Source organism: Nuphar pumila, chromosome 16 (genome assembly GCF_984573655.1).
Source record: "Nuphar pumila chromosome 16, dmNupPumi1.hap1.1, whole genome shotgun sequence".
Lineage (NCBI taxonomy): Eukaryota > Viridiplantae > Streptophyta > Magnoliopsida > Nymphaeales > Nymphaeaceae > Nuphar > Nuphar pumila.
In genome coordinates this window covers 50,998,454-51,017,255 of record NC_143264.1, presented here as the reverse complement: position 1 = coordinate 51,017,255, position 18,802 = coordinate 50,998,454, and the positions used below count along the sequence as shown (strand labels likewise).

The following is an 18,802-nucleotide window of genomic DNA, read 5'->3' as shown; positions in this document are numbered from 1 at the left end:
TTCAAATGGTCGAGTGGTAAAGTAACTTCTTTGAGGAAATGAAGTAGCTTTAGATTTCCCAAAAATGCAATCTTTACAAGTCATGTGATTGTCTTTACAAGTATTGTTCAAAAAAGGGAAAAGAGACATTTTTACAAAATTTGGATGACCAAGTCTCTCATGCCAAATTCCAATACTTTTGTCTTTAACAAGATTGCAAGATGACTTAGATGGAAGCGTCAAAAAGTCCATAAAATAGAGATCACCCCTTTTATGGCCTTGCCCAATCAGCTTCCCTGACTGGAGATCCTGCACGGTGCAATCTTTAGGTGAGAAAGAGACTTGGCATCCATGATCGGTGATTTGGGAAACGGAAAAGAGATTTAAATTAATTTTCGGAACGATTCTTACTTTAGGAACGAAAAAATTTTGAGAATTTTTGAAGTCAAGTGTTCCAATACTTTCAATTTTCAATGACGTTCCATCGGCCGTTGAAACATAGGAAGACATGGGTTCGGAAACAACATTTGAAAGAGAGTTTTTATGAGATGTCATATGAAAAGAAGCACCAGAGTCTAGAATCCACATACCTGGAGGTGATGAAGAGTATGCGATGACGGCTCCGGATGTTGAAGGAGAAGACTTGAGAAGGTGTTGGAGAACTTCGGAGATATGATTAAGAGTTTCTTTGATATCTCCTTCTTTGGTACTTTCTTCCTTCTTTGGAGAACTTTCTCCAACCGCGGCAACCTTTCCTTTAAGCTTTGGACAAACCGGTCTAATGTGCCCCGGTTCATTACAATAGTGGCATATAATTCCCTTTCTAGGCCCATTGCTATTTTTGTTAAAGTGGGGAGGTCTATATGCTTTAACATTCGATCCGGGCCTAGTAACGGCCAAAACTTCATCACTCTTAATGCTCAAGCCAAGTCGAGTTTCTTCTTGACATATCTCGGCAAGGGCATCTTCAATAGGTAGGGCTTTGCTTCTATGGAGAAGAGATGCCCTCACTTGTTCAAATTCCGGGCGAAGTCCATGAAGGAATTAAAAAAAGTGCTCATTTTCAATTTGTTCCCTTCTTAGCTCAATATCTTGTGGAGCAACCCATTTAGGCTCAAGAAGGGCAAGCTCATCCCAAAGAGGGGTTAGAGAGCTAAAATAGTCTCGGACACTCATATCCATTTGTTTGGTGGAACAGATTTTTTCTTGACAAAAAAATTGCCGAGCAAGATCCTTTTGGGTATACATACCCTTAAGGAAAAACCAAGCCTCATTGGCTCTTCTAAATTTGGCAATATTAGCACAATTTTTAAGGTCTACACTGTTCATAAACCATGCCAAAATTTTGGCATGGTTACTTTCTCAATCCTCAATTTTGGATTGATGTTCATTAATGGCTTTGATGCGCTCATCACCATCTAAAGCTTTTTCAACTTCATTTTCAATTTTTGTAAGAACAAGAGAGGGTTCGGGAGTACTTCCCATAACAAAGCCCCAAAGTTTCTTACCTCTTAGATGATTTTCCATAGCGGAGGCCCACATGAGATAGTTGGACCCATTTAGCTTAAAAGAAAGCTCCACTTTAGAGTCACGTTCCATCGGCACCAAATATACTTCCTTTCTTCAAAACTTTGAGAGGCACGCGTTCCAAGGTGACAAAAGAAAAGCCCAATCACCAACCTTGCTTTGATACCATGTAATGAAAAGAGGCGGAAGCACCAATAGAGCAAAAAGTCACTCTTTAAGAGTGACTACTAGAGCCAAGAACACAAACACCAAATGTGCACACACAAAACTCACAAATATAGAAAATGACTTAAAGTCATAAGTTGGATATTATTGAAGAAAGGAAGAGAAGGGTGTAAAAACCCATTCATTTACAAGGGGGAACCTCCTCTTTATATAGGGGAGGAGAGCACTAAAGGAGGACCATAAAGGGGGCTCCCTTCTAATCGTTGGGAGCCCCAACGGTCATAAATATGACTTTTGGGGCCCCAACGACTAGATAGGTGGGGCCCCTTTATGGTCCCAAAAAGTAAAAACAACAAAAATAAAAAAGGAAAAAGAAAAGGGAAAAAAAGAAAAAAGGTAAAAAGCAAAAAGTACAAATGGAATTACCAAAACACCCCTATCGGGTTTTTGGTTTATACAAAACAGAAAAAGACTATATTATTATGTATATATACATATATACGTATATATACTTATAGATATATATATATATACGAATGTATATATATATAAGTATATGTATATATATATTTATATATACATAATTTAACATTATCCACATAGCCTCAGCAGTCGCAGCAGCCATCGATCTGTACTCAGCCTCTGTACTTAACCTAACGACTGCCTTTTGCTTTCTACTACTCCAAGAGACCATGTTGGATCCAATGAAACTACAATAACCAGATACAGACCGTCATTCATCTGGGTCACCCGCCCAATCAGCATCAGCATATATAATGATTTCATGGCCACCTTTATTTAATTCACTTTTCCTGTACACCAGCCCATCACCAACTATACCCTTTAGATAATGAAGTATTCGCTTAATTGCCTCCATGTGCGATGTATGAGGTTCATGCATAAACTGAGATACTTGATTCACCGAATAGACTATGTCAGGTCTGGTAAAGGTCAGATATTGTAACATGCCCACGATGCTGCGATATCTAGTGGGATCCTTATATAGATCCCCTTCTTTAGAACTCAATTTTTTATGGACGATGCTTGGAGTTGCCAATGGCTTACAATCTTTCATGCCTGCTCTACTAAGAATATCCATCGTGTATTTGTGTTGAGTAAGAGTAAGTGTATCACACGTTTTATCAACTTTCACTCCAAGAAAATATCGCAGATCACCGAGATCTTTCATTTTGAATCTCTGATTTAATATATTCTTTACTTCCTCAATATGGCTTTTGTAGTTCCCTGTGATGATAATATCATCAACGTATATTAGCAGAAGAGTGGTTACATCTCGTTCATTGTAGATGAATAATGAGTGATCTAGAAGAGACCGAGAGAAACCATGCTTCTGTATTTCCAACGAAAAACTCTCGAACCAGGACCGAGAAGCTTGCTTCAATCCATATAAAGCTCTTTTCAACTTGCATACATAATGATTGGCATCTCGTTCTGCATACCCGATGGGTTGTTCCATATAGACCTTCTCTTTTAAGTCCCCATGTAAAAACGTATTTTTAACATCTAACAGGCTAACGTCCATCCATGTTCAATGGCAAGACCCAACACAATACGAATGGTTTCCATCTTAACAACAGAGCTGAAGGTTTCATCAAAATCTTGTCCTTGTTCTTGTGTGAACCCTTTGGCTACAAGTCTAGCTTTATACCATTCAATGCTCCCATCTGGTTTATATTTTATCTTGTATACCCATCTTGACCCAACTACATTCCTATCTAGTGGTCTAGGCACAACTTCCCAGGTACCACATTCATGTAAAGCTTCCATCTCTTCATTCATTGCTTCGATCCATCTTCTAGAGTTTGCAGCTTGATAAAATGTGAGGGGTTCATCCTCTTTATTTATGGATGTTAGGAACAATTGAAATCCAATGAAATTTTTTTATAACTAACCCACCTGTCAAGCGGATGTCGGGCCCGCGTGGATCTTCTGATGTTGTCCAACATATGTGGAGCGGAAGTAGAAGGACCAGAATCATTATCACAAGAAAAAGATGAGGGCTCTTGCTCTTTTTCTCGCCGGGTGTATACAATACCTTTATACTTTACTGGCTCCAAGTTTTGTGTGGTAACCTCTTCTGTTTGGGATACATTTGATGACTCCTGACATATTTCCTTCTGGCTACAATCTGCAGGACAATCTTCTCTAGCATTGGAGAAGAGTTCTGAATTTAACCATGGATCGTACACCTCAACACTTGGACCTGAACTAGCAATATGAGAACTTGGATCAACGAGCTGATTGTCAAAGTTCATCTAGTCAAAAACGACATTCCTCGATATTTTGACGCGTTTGCTCAATGGATCATAACACCTATACCCCTTATAGTCTTCAGCATATCCCACGAACCTGCATTTCAATGCTTTGTCCTGAAACTTATTTCTCAATGAGTTGTCAATGTGAACATAGCAAACACATCCAAACACACGTAATTCATGGTAGTCAGGATGTATTCCAAATAAAGAGAAGAAAGGAGACTTATTTTCTAAAATGGTCATGGGCAATCGATTTATCACATGAACTATGGAGTGGAAAGCTTTTGTCCATAGAGTAATAGGTAAATTAGTCTCGTGCATCATGCTCATTGCACTCTCAACAATATGTCGATGTTTTCTCTCTGCAATTTCATTCTCTTGAGGTGTATGTGGGCAAGACACTCTTCTCTTTATCCCATTATATTGAAGGAAACTAACAAAATCACTGGAAGAGAATTCCCTTCCTCCATCGCATTGAAAATTGAGTATATTGGTAGAGAAATGATTTTTGACAAAGGAATGAAAATTTTGAAACAATCCAAAAACTTCTGATTTATGTTTCATGAAGAATATCCAAGTATAGCGGGAATAACTATCAATGAAAATGAGGTAATATTTGCTACCGGAAACAGAAGCAAATGGGGCAGGGCCCTAAACATCAGAACATATGGTCTCAAAAGGCCTTGAAGCTCTCTTATTAATTAATTTGAAAGACAAAACATGATTCTTACATAAATGACAACTAGGACATTTTATTTCACTGGCTTCTGAACCCAGACTGGACTTAGGAATGAAATTATTCGAGACAAGTTTTTCAATAAAATGACGACCACAATGACCCAAACGACTATGCCAAAGAGTTGGCTTATTACATTCAAATATGGCAAACACATATTTAGAAGGAACAAAAGACGAATATTGAGGCTTCAAGGATGAATCGGCAGAATGAACAGCGAATGAAGGATCTTCTTGGAAGATGTACATGTTGCCTCGTCTCTTTCCCTCAGCGAATGTCTCCCTCATGCAAAGATCCTTGACATAAACAGAAGAGAGAGTAAATTCAACTGAGGCATTAACATCATCAACAATTTTTTAGACAGAAACAATGTTCTTCTGGATATTAGGAGCATGAATAACATTTGAAAGATTAAGAGAAGACTTGGACATGGGTATAATGGCATTTCCAATATGTGAGATGGAGTGATGAGAACCATCTCCTGTGACTATGCTACTCTTACCAACATAAGGGTTAAGATTTAAGAGTTTACCCGCATCACCTGAGACGTGTGTTGCCGCTCCGGAATCGACGTACCAAATGCCTTTATCATTTTGTTTCATATTTAAGCCTGCTAAAGTTGCCAATAACAACTCTTTTACTTCTCCATCCTTCTTAGCCTCTGTTTGTAGAGTTTTTCCCTTATTTTGATGATTGAACCAACAATTTGCCTTAATATGTCATTTCTTATTGCATAGGAAGCAGGTAGGAATAGGCCTTTGTCCCTGTATATTGGGCGTTGGAAGGATACCACGACCACCAAGGACATTTCTCCCTTGTCCTCTCTTTCCTCGAAAAGAATTTCCTCCTTTGCCTCTGCCATAAGTCAGTCTCGTGGCCAGCACTTCTTGAGTTCCTGAATGAACATGGGTGTCCTCAGAGAACCTTTTCAGGGTCATTTCATACTGTAGTAGTTTTGCACGAAGATCTTCAAATTTTGGAAGTTTCGGGAGACACAACAAGGATGTCACCAAAACATGATAGTCCGACCCTAATCCACTCAAGGTTTGCTGCACTTTGTCTTTATCACTGACGAGACATCCCACAATAGCCAGCTGATCTGCAATGCCTTTCATTTTATTCAGGTACTCCATAATAGACATTGAATCTTTCTTCAACATTTGAAATTCTCGCTTGAGAAACACAATTCTTGCTTCAGAGATCTGTGAATATGTCTGAACTAACTTGTCCCATAACTCTTTGGCTGAACAATCATCGGAAATGGCAACAAGAAATTCCTGTGAGAGTGTTGATGTGATGTATGCCACTAATGCTTGATCCCTTTTCATCCAAGCGACATAATCTGGATTTTTGAGAAGAACGATAGATTGTGCTCCTTTATCGTCTGTCTTTTCCTGCGAGGTGAATTCTGGAGGGATTGAGATTGATCCATCCAGATGACCAGATAGATCCTGGCTCCTTATAAAAGGAACAATCTGCCTTTTCCAAGTCAAGAAGTTGGAATTATTTAGCTTTTCAGAGACCAATTGGCTAAGGAAGTTGGAGGAAAGGCCTGACTGTGGGAAGGGTGAGTCCATTGGCAAAGAAAAATGAAAAGAAGAGTCTGAATCAAACAAAAATTTAGTCACCCGAGTATCCTGCCTTTTTTTTTTAAACAGACTTATTATACTCGAGTATGACCAGATAGGTAACTGATTAAACAGTTTTCAAGACACGACCTGAATATCTCACAAAGGAATGTGAAAAAGGGAAACAGAATATTGCAAACTGTGGCAGCACAATATTGATCTTTGAATGTATAGTATCCAGACTTAAAGCATTTCAATAATGAATATCAAATGTGGAAGTGGTTTCAGATCTGATAAACATGAAACAGGACAATTAATAATTAAAAAAAAAACAGGAAACACCACAAGCATTAATCTTAACGACTGAATACGCAGATTTAAGTGAACAAAAATCACCTCTGGGATCAGTTAACTGATTATAGGACAATCAGTTTTGAAGAAGATAAGAACACATCGACACTGAGAGTAAAAAAAAAATAAACAGAAAGGAAGATAAGAGAACACACGCTGAGAGGTTTTTTTTTTTACCAGATTTGAAAAAGAGAAGGAGACGTACCCAAAGGTCGGGTTACCAGATTTGAAAAGAAGAGGGAGACGTATCCAGAGGTCGGGTTACCAGATTTGAAAAGAAGTCGGGTTCTTACCAGGGCCGAAGTAGAATAGGGAGAAAAGGAAGAAGACGCACGCTGAGTTGGAGTTGGATAGGGCCGATCTTTCTGATAAGCAATCTCAGGCCCAACATTCAACGCTGCTCTGATACCATGATGGAAAGTGAAGACCTCCACATTCACCTGTGCAAGAAAGAGAAAAACGAGAAGAGGCTGCAAAACTCGTCAATAGATTCCAGCATGTTTTTCATTGTATTAGAGGTTTAATATATAACTAATACATAACCTTTTTAGGGTACTAAAATACCCTCTAATAATATACATATTTACAACAGACATTCATCACTTTGGATTTGGATCTGATCCATTACAGAAATCGGGTCCAGACCCGACTTAGGTTAGAGAACCAAAAATGACTTCTTTTCAAACCCGACTCGTTTATTAAACGGGTCGGCTGTGGCAAACACGAACCCAACCCATTTATTAAACGGGTAACCCGACACGACATTGTTAACCCGTTTAATAAACGGGTCGGGTTGGGTAAATGGGTTGGCGGGTTAGCGGGCAGGTTGGTGGGTCGGGTTCGGGTAAACGGGTTGGCGAGGACGAGGTCGAGGCCGGAGAGTCGGCCGCCGAAGAGGGTGTTCACGGCAAAGGCGGCGCCGCTGGCTGCGCTCGAGTCGAGGCCGCTGCCGAGAGGGAGCCCCTTCTCTAACGAGATCGAGATGCCGACGGACCGGACACCGAGGGCCCGGAGGGCTGCGATCCCCGAGCAGTTGTGGAGCGGGTCGAGGGTGAGCCTGGGGGCGTCGTGGATGGCGGCGATTGCGATGCGGACGTGATAGACGGAGGGATCGACGGCGACAGTGACGTGGTCACCGAGCCCCGAGATGACGCAGCCGAGAAAGTCGAAGCCCAGACCGAGGTTAGCGATGGTGGCAGGAGCGAAGGATCGAACGGTGGAGAAGACGGGGGTTGGCTCGGCCTTGAGGGTCTCTGACTCGAGCCGCCTCGACCTGCATAGGACGACGGTGGAGGGTCTGTGATGGTTGGGGTTAGGGGTGCAGCTAGGGAAGGGCAAGGGGGAGAGACGAGAGAGGGCATCTGGCAGAGGTGATCATTCTGTGAGAAAGAGTGAGAGAGAGCCACAAAAGGGGGCAGTTTGTGTGTAGGGTTTAGGGTAGGATGATGCTGAGGTGTTTTGTTTGGGTTTTGGATCAATGGCATGACCCGCCTGCCTAATCCGTTTATTAAACGGGTTGGCGGGTTGGCATACCCCTAACACGAACCTGACCCGTTTAATAAACGGGTTAAGCGGGTCGACCCGTTTACGACACAAACCCGTTTAAGCCAAACCCGAACCCACCTAAGAAGCGGGTTGGCGGGTCGGGTCAGAAATTGCCACCCCTAACTACAACCAATATACAGGCATGTGCCATACACATTTGGGCTAGTGATGGCATCTCTTGGTCTTCATGGTGAAGGGTCATGTGTAATGTACACATTATCATGATTGTTTTTTTCTGGCTATATAGACCACTCCATTACCAACTTTTTCATCTCTTCTAGACTAGTTTAAAGAGGCATCCTATGTTGTTTTGCCGTTCCACCTCAAAACTAGAACTACTGGCACTTCCAAAGAGAAAAAAGGATCTAAAGAAAAAATATAACCACTTTAAGATCTAAAGCAGGGGAGGAGGAAATGTATTAACAAATGAAAAGAAGCGTCTACCACATCATGCACCCTAAAAGATAAAATAGGTATTGGATCATAACATACATCTTCAAATCATAGGAGCGGAACATAAATTCCAGAACAGATCTAACTTTAAAGACAATAAAAATAAAAAAATAGGGCAAGTTAAACAAATAATTAAAAGGAATTAGCTAAAGAAAATGTCACAGAAAAGTTAGACACAAGGATCTAAGTCCTTTCACCAAAATACAATAAAGAAGAACAATGATAACATCATAAGCATAACTGGAGAAACTCCAAGAAGAAAAGAAAAGAAAGCATGTAAAAAAAACTTACCCAAACAAGAGAATGAAACTTTGGGTTGTAAAAGAAGCTCTGGAAATGCTGATGTATTCTGGTAACTAATCAACCATTAAAGTAAATGCATAATCTAAAATAATTATAAGAAATTAGGTGTTTATAAAAACTCAGGGTCTTTACTTTTCAGGCAAACTGTAATATGAACCCCATATCGAGGCATAGGACAGGCCAACAAGCATCATAAAATGTAAAACATGGAGTGCATCATGTTGGTCCTTGGTCAATGCAAACCTGTGCCACTCTGCCTTGTATTTTTATCAAACACAATATACATTTTACAACATGACATCAACCAGTCACCAATTCATGGGAAAAACACTAAGGATAAACAAAGATGTGCTGACTTACCACTGTCTGAAAATATGAAGCATGTTCCAATTGTTTCTTGGTATTCTCCTATCTGTGATAGAAGAAATATATAGCAAATTTCTTTTCAGCAAATCTTTCCTCTAGTACAATAACACTTTGCGGTGGGCAAGAACAAAACCTAAGGATGATATAAATACAAGCAATAATGGTAGGTGATTGGACAAGTCTTTACCAAATATACCCTCAATGAAAAATACATAAAAACCAACATAAAACAACATAAACTAAATGAAAACACTGTCCCAATAAACAAACACCCAGAAATTTTAAAACATTAAAAAATAGAGCAAAGGTACCAAATTATCGACTAAGCACAAAAAGGAAGAGAAGGACAAAGTTAAACCACCAAAGAACAAGACATCTATGCTGAAATGCTTAAGCGTTTTGTGAGAAGGAATCTGTACATCCAAAGCTAACCATAGTACTGACAGTTTGCAGTGCAGCAAATTTCTGCAGCAACACATTGGGAAAAGGAAGATAAATCAAGAGAGGATTGGAAACAGCTTCATTTTCAAAAAAGCATGGACTTATTGGAAACTTTCTACAAGATAAAGAGCATTCAGACTTCAGTACTATCATATCCAACAAAAATTCACACTGTTTTAGAAGATCCTACTTATATATAAACATATAACAAGGAAGCATATCACACACACACACAACATAACTAGAGAAACAAAGAAGCATACGATAGGCCAACTCACCAATGTCAATTTATCACCAATAGTTAGCACTGGATTTACTGTGTCCAATCCCTTAACAAGAAATGAGAGGATAATTAGAATTCTACATGTGAAACAAGCATACGCTGAAAAAGATTTATAAGGAAAAGAAAATTTACCACATATAACATGCAAATAGATCAAAATGCATGCACCTCATGACCACTCAGCATCAAGATAAAAGGAGTGTAAAGAAATGTTATACAAACCATTCAAATGGCAAGAAAAATATACAATATGAATTTGATTCAGAAAAAAAAGTGTGGCATAAGTGGCCACAGACAGTGGGAAGCATGATCCAAAGACAGGATTTGAAAGCCACAAAAGTTCCATTTCCTAAATAATCATGAAAATGGTTACATAAAATCATTGTATTTTTGTTTAATAAAATGAATTATGCATGTTGGGTGCTTTCTGACATTACTAGGGTCCAAACTAAACTTGTGTGTTATCTTGTTTTCAGTCGGTTAATATGAAATTTCTTTCAGCATGACTTCTTTTTCTAATTTTGTTCCTTTTCCATCCATAACTTTCCCTAAAGTGAATATCAAAAGTGCTCTTTAAAATTTAAACTATGAGGTAGTATTTCCCTACATAAGGCAAATGAAGTTTGCAAGCAACATAGATAGTACTGTGAAGTCACCACCTGATCATATCACTTCTGAGGACGTAGACTCAAAGAACAAGAAGCATAAGGTCATTATTCAGAGTCCTGCTTATGATGATTGGTTGTCAAAGAACCAGGGCCTCTTGGGCTAGCCTAATTCTACTCCTTCAGAGGATACATTAGCTCAAATTGTCAATCTCTCTGGCTGTGCAAGAATTCTGGGATGAGTTAAAGGATTCTTATGCTCAGCACTTGCAATATAATGCCATGCACTTGAAGAAAGAAGTAACTGAATGCAAAAAGGGAGAGCAGTCTGTCTTGGAGTATCTTGATAAAATCAAAGGAATATATGATCAGTCTGTTAAGATAAATGTATCTTTTGTGTTGTACTTAAAGAGGTATACTTATTGGTACTTTCTTTGTATTTGTAATTTTTGTATTCTTTTTGTATTTTAGGTATATCCTTGGTGTACCTATTAGGTATAGGTATTTGGTCTTTAGATTGAGTATACTCAAATTACACTTGTAGGGGTGAAATAGGAATTTTAATTTTATTGGTCATTATTTAAAATAACTAATTTTTAGTATTATTTATTTATTTTGTTGGTAAACTTCGGCTGACCAACTAGCCGTTGGGCTAGTCTCTCTCTTTTCTTTCCTCTCCTTCTTCCTATAAATATGGGTGGTGTGTGCATTTGTACGTGAGAGCGTGATGGGCTGTTTAGGTGTGTATGAGTGTGTTTGTAGTGAGGATTAAATGTATTTTGTATATTTATTAGTAAAATTATTTATTCTCTACTCTTGATTCCTACTTTTGTCTATGTGATGTCTATATCCAAATGCATTGTGCCATGGTATTCAGGTTTCATTTATCTAATAGGATTTGGTATAATTTTTTTGTATCTTGGGTTCCATGCCACTTAGTGACATGGTATCAAAGCCAAGAAATTTGTTGTTGGTATTTTTTTTAAGTCCGTGCTTTGTGAGGAAGACTTGATTGATATATGGCTTGGATTCAAGGTTCTCATTTTTCGGTATGTATCCTATTTTTTATCTTTCCTTTAAGATGTACTTATGATATTTTTCAAAATCCTTTTGCAGTATTGTGGCTGTTTCTTGTATCATGCATTGAGCATAAAAAATTTTATGGATCTTTAAAAAATGTGTTAAAAATGGTTGTGTTTTCAAACTATTTTTAAAAGTTTTCTTTAAATCATGATTTTTGAAGACATTAGAGTATTCGTCTATTGGATTAATATTTTATGGATGTTCTTACTCATTGTGCAAAATCTCTTTAATGGTGTATTGTGTTGAACTCTATTTTAATGTCTCTTGTATGGACTTGTCCCTTTGAAATGTGTATTTATTATTGTTTTGGGTATTTTAGTACCTTATTTGAAGTTTTTTGTTGACTCCTTGTGATTTCTTACAAATTGCTATATATGCATATGTTTCTCCATAGGATGTTGTCCTTTGTGTATTTCAAAATATTATATTTGTATGTTTTTCATGTTGTGTCATTATGACTTTAAGTTTGGTACATAGCAGAGTTACTTGAAGTTTCTTAGATAGGCGGGAAGCTCGCTTCCCGGAAACTCGCTTCGGAAGCATGATACTCCTTGTTTCCAAAACTTGATGAAAACCTTGATTCCCCCATGCTTCTCATATGCTTTCCACGCGCTTCATCTACTCAACTTATATGTTCTCTTACTCAACTTTTCTTATGTTTTATGTGTTTTCTCTCACTCTTATCACTCACCTCCACGTTCTTTCTCTAAGTTGGTAGCCATCATTTTTAGATTTTGTTAAAAATTTAATTCTTACACTAAAAAAAACATGAAATTTAATATTTGTCACTTTTATTTTAGTTTTTATTTGTGTTTCATTTTGATTCCCATTAAATTCTTATATTTCTTTTTTTATTCCTCGCTTCCCGCTTCCTATACATTTTAAAATGCATCGCTTCTCGCTTCTGCTTCTTGTATTGTTTCCCGCTTCCGCTTCCTAGTCCGGCAACCTTTGTACATAGTAATACCATAGATGTTCATCAAAGTAAAGTTATTTCATTTATTACGAATTGTGTTCTTCATTATCAAACTTGCTCTTATGCATGCCTTTCTTGTGTTAGAACTCTTCGAAGTTCTTAGAAATTCGCCTTTTTCTCGTGTATATGTTTGCATTCTCTTGGAGAATCCTACATGTGATTGTTCTATAGGCATATCACTTGCATAGTTATGTCTTGTACTGTAACGACCCCAAACTAACCCTCTAAAAATGCAAAAAAAAAATTAAACAATTATGGAAAACCTCCCAAAGAACAGGAGCACATTAGAGATTTAATATTCACAACCCATTAACCATTTCAAACATAAAATAAATTTAAACCATGAACTGAAACTTCATTTATTAATTCAAATAATGTCAATAAGTTCTAAATAATTCTGAAATCAACTCTAACCAATCTTGTGTACGTTAGAACCCGGGCCACCAGACCATAATCCTCGAGTCCTCCAGCCTACCAGTCCCCTCATCACGGAGCCTCAGTACTTGAAAAGCAATTTTTTTAAAAATCGAGTAAGAATCGAAGTCCTCATACAAGATCCTCTAAATTCTCAACAGTAAGAAAATAGCATAAAGTAAATCAAGCATAAATTTAAGAGGATTCACAGGTAACATAACATCAGAATAAACTTACCATCTAAGCATTTCAAATAAGCAAATAAGAATATCATGCCAAAACAAACATTTAGAGATGGATGAATTGGTGCAACATGTATGAATATCTTTTAAGTTCATTAATCGAATTTTTTTTTCATGCATATTCCTACTTAATGTACATCCAATTTTTAATGTCTACTTGCTTAACAACTCGTGGATACTCAAAACGGGTACAATTTCTTGAGGTTCAAAGCAGTTCTCAGTGGTAGCTTATCACACAAATTGTATTTTAAGTTACTGGGTTTCACACTTGTTTTTCGACCAATAACAGAAATCCACATCATCCATCGAAACATTAAGAATCTATATAATGTTAGGACATCAATGAAAATCCACAACCATTGACGTCACTTTCTCGGTATACTAATAACTATAGCGGAGTCAACACCACCACGCCTAGGCAAAGTGGTTGAAAGTTCCCTACAACCATAATTGGGAACATGAAACACACATCGGGTTCTTGAGGACAACAAACACACATGATGTTTAATATCTTCACGGTCTCCCATGACCGTCATCCAAGGTTTCTACCTTTTCAGAGGGACACCGCGGAAGAAAATTATTGCATTGTTTGGTTGTTTTACCATTCTTAATCAATTTAGGGTTCTTTATACAAGAACAATTATGCAAATTATTATGCAATAACAAATTTTGGGCACTTGCCCTTTTTTCATTCAACAGTGTAATTAATTGAGAAAAAAATTTTGAAAATTTGTTTTTCAATGCAAGAATCACAATTTATTATTTCGTAAGCAACACATGCTCACGACCCTCAACCGGCCCGTCACTAGATCAGACATTACCACAATAAATTAGCATTGCAAGATTTTCCAGTGAACATAAAACACACATAATTAATTAAAATTTCATGTTCGAACACTGACAACACATATACTGATATGATTTGTGGTGCAAATTTGCTAAAAAACACAGCCAGCACATCGTAGACAGCATAACACAAATAGCATAACGTAGATAGCATAACACAGAAAGTATGTAACGCAGACATATCTATAAATGTATAATTTGCTGCGTATCAAATCCAAGAACACTGACAATATATACATGCATATTCGGATGTGAATCTTGATCCAAGAACGCAGACAATATATACATGCATATTCGGCTAAGAAACTTGATCCAAGAACGCAGACAATGCATGTATTAACATTTTATGTTCTGTGAATCTATTAAAAAATGCAGCCAGCACATGTGTTTACAGGTTATGTGCTGTAAATCTGCTCAAGAACGCAAACATGTATGTACATATATGTTGTGCTGCGAATCTGATCCAGAATGCAGACATGTATATACATATATGATGTGCTGCGAATCTGATCCAGAACGCTGACATGTATATACATATATGTTGTGTTGTGAATCTGATCCAGAACATAGACAGTACATGTATCTACATGTTCTGTGCTGTGAATCTAATCAAGAACGCAGACAGCACATGAGCAGAAAATCGCATGCATCAAGAACAACATTAAACTGCAGAAAATACATGTTATGAGCATGCAGAAAATCGCAGACAGCAAGAAAAATATTAGATTGCAGAAAATACAGGTTATGATCATGTAGAAAATTGCAGATATGTTGTAAGTCAAGAAAACAAAAACCACAAGACTGCAGGAAATACATGCTATAATTATGCAGAAAATTTCAGACATGCTGAAAATTAATTTCAAACATCAAGACTGCAGAAACTACATGCTATAATCGTGCAGAAAATTGTAGACATGCTGAAAATCAATTCTAAACATCAAGACTGCAAGAAATACATGCTATAATTATAAAAAAAAATCAGACATGCTGAAAATCAAGAAAGAACATCAAGAATATAGAAAATACGTATTCTATGCATGCAAAAAATCGCAGGCATGCTGAAAATCAAAGAAAACCTCAAGTTCAAGACAAGAAAATCGCAGTCTTGTTTTTCCCTAAACCTACGAGATTTAGTTCATGTTAAACCCTCGTTCTATCGGAAAAAGAGAAGAACTCATACCTTACTGTTGTAAATACGCGAAAAGAGGAAGAAAAGAAGGTAGAACGGTATCAAAGCAAGCGAAGAGCATGGTTTCCCTCTCTTTCTTTCTTCCTTTCTCTTTCTTTCTCTCTTCTTTTCTCTCTTTTCCAGCTCAGCCCTCTCTCTTATTTTTTTTTCCAATGTTTTTGAGAGAGAGAGGGTTAGCCTCTCTCTTTATAGAAGAGGGGATCCTTCTAGGGGGTGACGGCCCCCGCCTTCTAATTATTTTTGGGATATAGTTCTATTTGACATAGAACTCTTCCCTAACTTAACTACCCCCTTTTTAATATATATATATATATATGTTAAAGTTTTAAATTCATTCTTTTATTTTAAGGAATTATAGATGGGCTATGGGTCTGGGCTGGACCCATGACCCAAATCCACTCGGATTTCAGCCCATATATATATATATATATATATATATATATATATATATATATATATATATATATATTCATGAGTATTGGTCAATATGGATCTTGGACCATGTCTAGATCTATATTGATGCCAACCCCTTTATTTGTATATATGTGTACATGGATTTTAGTACAGATCTAGATCCGTATTGACGTCAGTCCCCTATATACGGATATATGTATACGTGGGTCTTTAGGCAATATGGATCCTGGACCAGATCCAAATCCATATTGATGTCAGCCCATATATAATCATATATGTGTCTCTTTAAATTATTTTCAATTCCAGACATATAAATATAATTATTTCATTAAAAAATTTATTTATAAGATTAAAAATATAGGAGAAATTACAAGATATTACATCTACACATGCACATGTGCTTGTGTAATGCAAGTCTCTATGCATATTTATGTGCCATTAATTTTTCACAGCTTTTGTGTGGCATGTGTTTTTGCCTTAGTGGCCTTAACTTATTGCTCTCTTAAAGATTATTTCATTACGTCTTGTATGGATTAATTATGAACTTTCTTTTGTGAGCATCCTTGATTAACAAAACAATTACTTTCTCATTGGTATGTTTTTGACCTTGTGGGATTGTGAGTACTTCTCTCATGTCCATATCCATCTTGGATTGCCTTTGCTTGCATAAGGTTTGTGAAACTTGTGTATGTCTTGTTTATGGTCTATCATGAGGATTTAAGTGATTTGCTTCGTATCATTGAAATTTGATTTTCGGCTTTTGTCTATAACCTCTCTTTTTGAAAATTGATTTCCGTGTTTTTTCTTGCCTTCTTTTGGTTTTGGTTTAGTCCATCACCTTTCTATTGTTTGGCCTTCTCGAGGTGAGTTATGTGTGCAATTTGGTGTTGTGAAGCTAGAGTTAGTTGTTGAGGTCAGTTATGTGTGCACCTCTATCTTCTTGTCAGTATAGATTGCCAAGTTTATGAGTGTCGTATTGACACTTGTTTTGGCGATTGACAGTTGATTGACCTTTGGTTCTATGAGTGAGTTGTATCACTCAATTGCTTATTTGGCCTTTGTTGTTTATTTGATGCTTGTACGATCTTTGTTAGTGATGGTTCAATTGTTATTTGCTTGTGATCATATTGGTCCTTATGGATTAAATCTCATATTATTGCAAAATGTATTGCTTTGAATATTGTTTCAAATATTCTTACTTATTCACATCAGTTGGTCTTCATTACAATTTTATTACCTCTCTTGTTTTCTCCACTCTCCCTTCTTATTTGAGTAATTTTTCCTTTGAATAAGAGATTTTGTTTCAGTGTGGTGAGTAATCTGCACCCGTTGGAACCGATGTTGTTTACAGTTTTATAATCATTTGTAAGGATAAGGATACCTTTTATGGTTGTAACTGGTTGTTATTGTCAGTTTAGATAGCCGGTATTGTTGGTGCATAGTCACTGGCTTGGTTATTGCTGACATTTGTGTTTGATCTCTTACATGCTGATATAATTGAATTTTGAAGATATTGAGTTGGAGGTCAAAAGGAAATTGCTTTTAGTGAGCAAACTGTTGTTCAAATTTACAAATCTTATTTCGTTTAATATGATTTATTATATGTGAGATTTTTAAATCCCTGCATGTATTTTCTAATATTTTCCATTGCCTGCTTTTCCTTGTATAAAAAAATGTTTATTGAAAAATTTTCATGCATCTTATGTGCATTTCATTGATAATATATATATATATATAATATATATATTTAAGATTGTTGTTTGGTCCTTTGTGCTTAAACCCATTTTAGGTTGTGAGTGAATCCTAATGGATTATGATTTATGAGATTGCTCTCATTCATTATTATGTGCATTAAATATGCTTTTACATATATAAATAACATATTACATAATTCATAATACTAAACATGCTTTCAAGCTTTTATAGAAAAATTCATCAAAAACAAACTAACACACATATAAAAAATATAATCAATTAAAAGTAATTGTGCATGCTTTCAATGTTTCACAGAAAAAAACCCAAAAGCAAAGTCACAGACACACATATATATAATAACTAAGCATGTTTTCATAATTTCACATAACAAATCACACAAACACATGGACATACACATAATCATATATATACAAAAAATAACAAAATATATATAAGAATAATAAATGACTAAACTGCCCTCATGCCTAGACGAAAGCAGCTTAGTCGCCGACTAGGCGCCTTAGTCGGTGCCTGGTCGGCAAAATTTGTACCTTCTAAAATACCCACCTAGGAATTGCAAAGCCTAGGCATTTTACTTACGCCTAGACCAACTAGGTGGACTAGTGGTGCTTAGTCGGGGCTTTTGACTACATAGCCGGTTACTCACCATAAGTTTGAGGGAGGCTGTTATAATAAATGTATCTTTTGTGTTGTACTTACTGAGGTATACTTATTGGTACTTTTTTTTTATTTGTAATTTTTGTATTTTTTTTTTTACTTTAGGTATATCCTTAGTGTACCTATTATGTGTTAAAATGTACTGTGTATATGCCATTTGTATTCATTTGTATTATATATATATATATATATATATATATATATATATATATATATATATATGTAGATATATAGTTCCCTATATATGTAAACTGAAATACCCATGAAGGGTATTTCAGTCATTTCATGTGATACGTATGTTCAGTCCTTTGTTTTGGTATCCGAAATGAGTCGAATATTCCCGACCTAAAGCATGGGACTTTGAGATTTCTAAATAATGTTGGGGTTTCTTTATGAGAAGTCGATATCCCTCTCATCGTAATGGTACTATCAGACATGCACAGCATGTTAGTACTACGATGATTGGATGAGAGGTTTATGATAACCTCGTAGCGTGCAAATGCACAATGATGAAAAAGAAATCACATAAATGGTGATGATCGCCTTCATAGGCAAGATACTCGAGTTGGTTTGAAAGACCAAAGCATGTAGAATGGGTTGTCAGTTAAAATAGAACCTGACATACTCATTCGTCTCTTTAGTTTCATCAAGAGAGATGATGGGATGG

At 36.7% G+C, this 18,802-nt stretch overlaps 1 protein-coding gene across 1 annotated transcript in view; it reads right to left on the bottom strand.

The window, feature by feature from the left end:
- LOC149813237 (uncharacterized) overlaps nt 1–18,802 on the bottom strand; it is a 70,269-nt gene that overhangs the window by 18,469 nt on the left and 32,998 nt on the right. Inside the window, exons 3-4 of the mRNA XM_089991976.1 lie at nt 9,989–10,039; nt 9,264–9,315 (exon numbers count right to left, since the gene is read on the bottom strand). Coding sequence (XP_089848102.1) covers nt 9,264–9,315; nt 9,989–10,039 — 103 coding nt within the window. The remainder of the gene's footprint in view (nt 1–9,263; nt 9,316–9,988; nt 10,040–18,802) is intronic.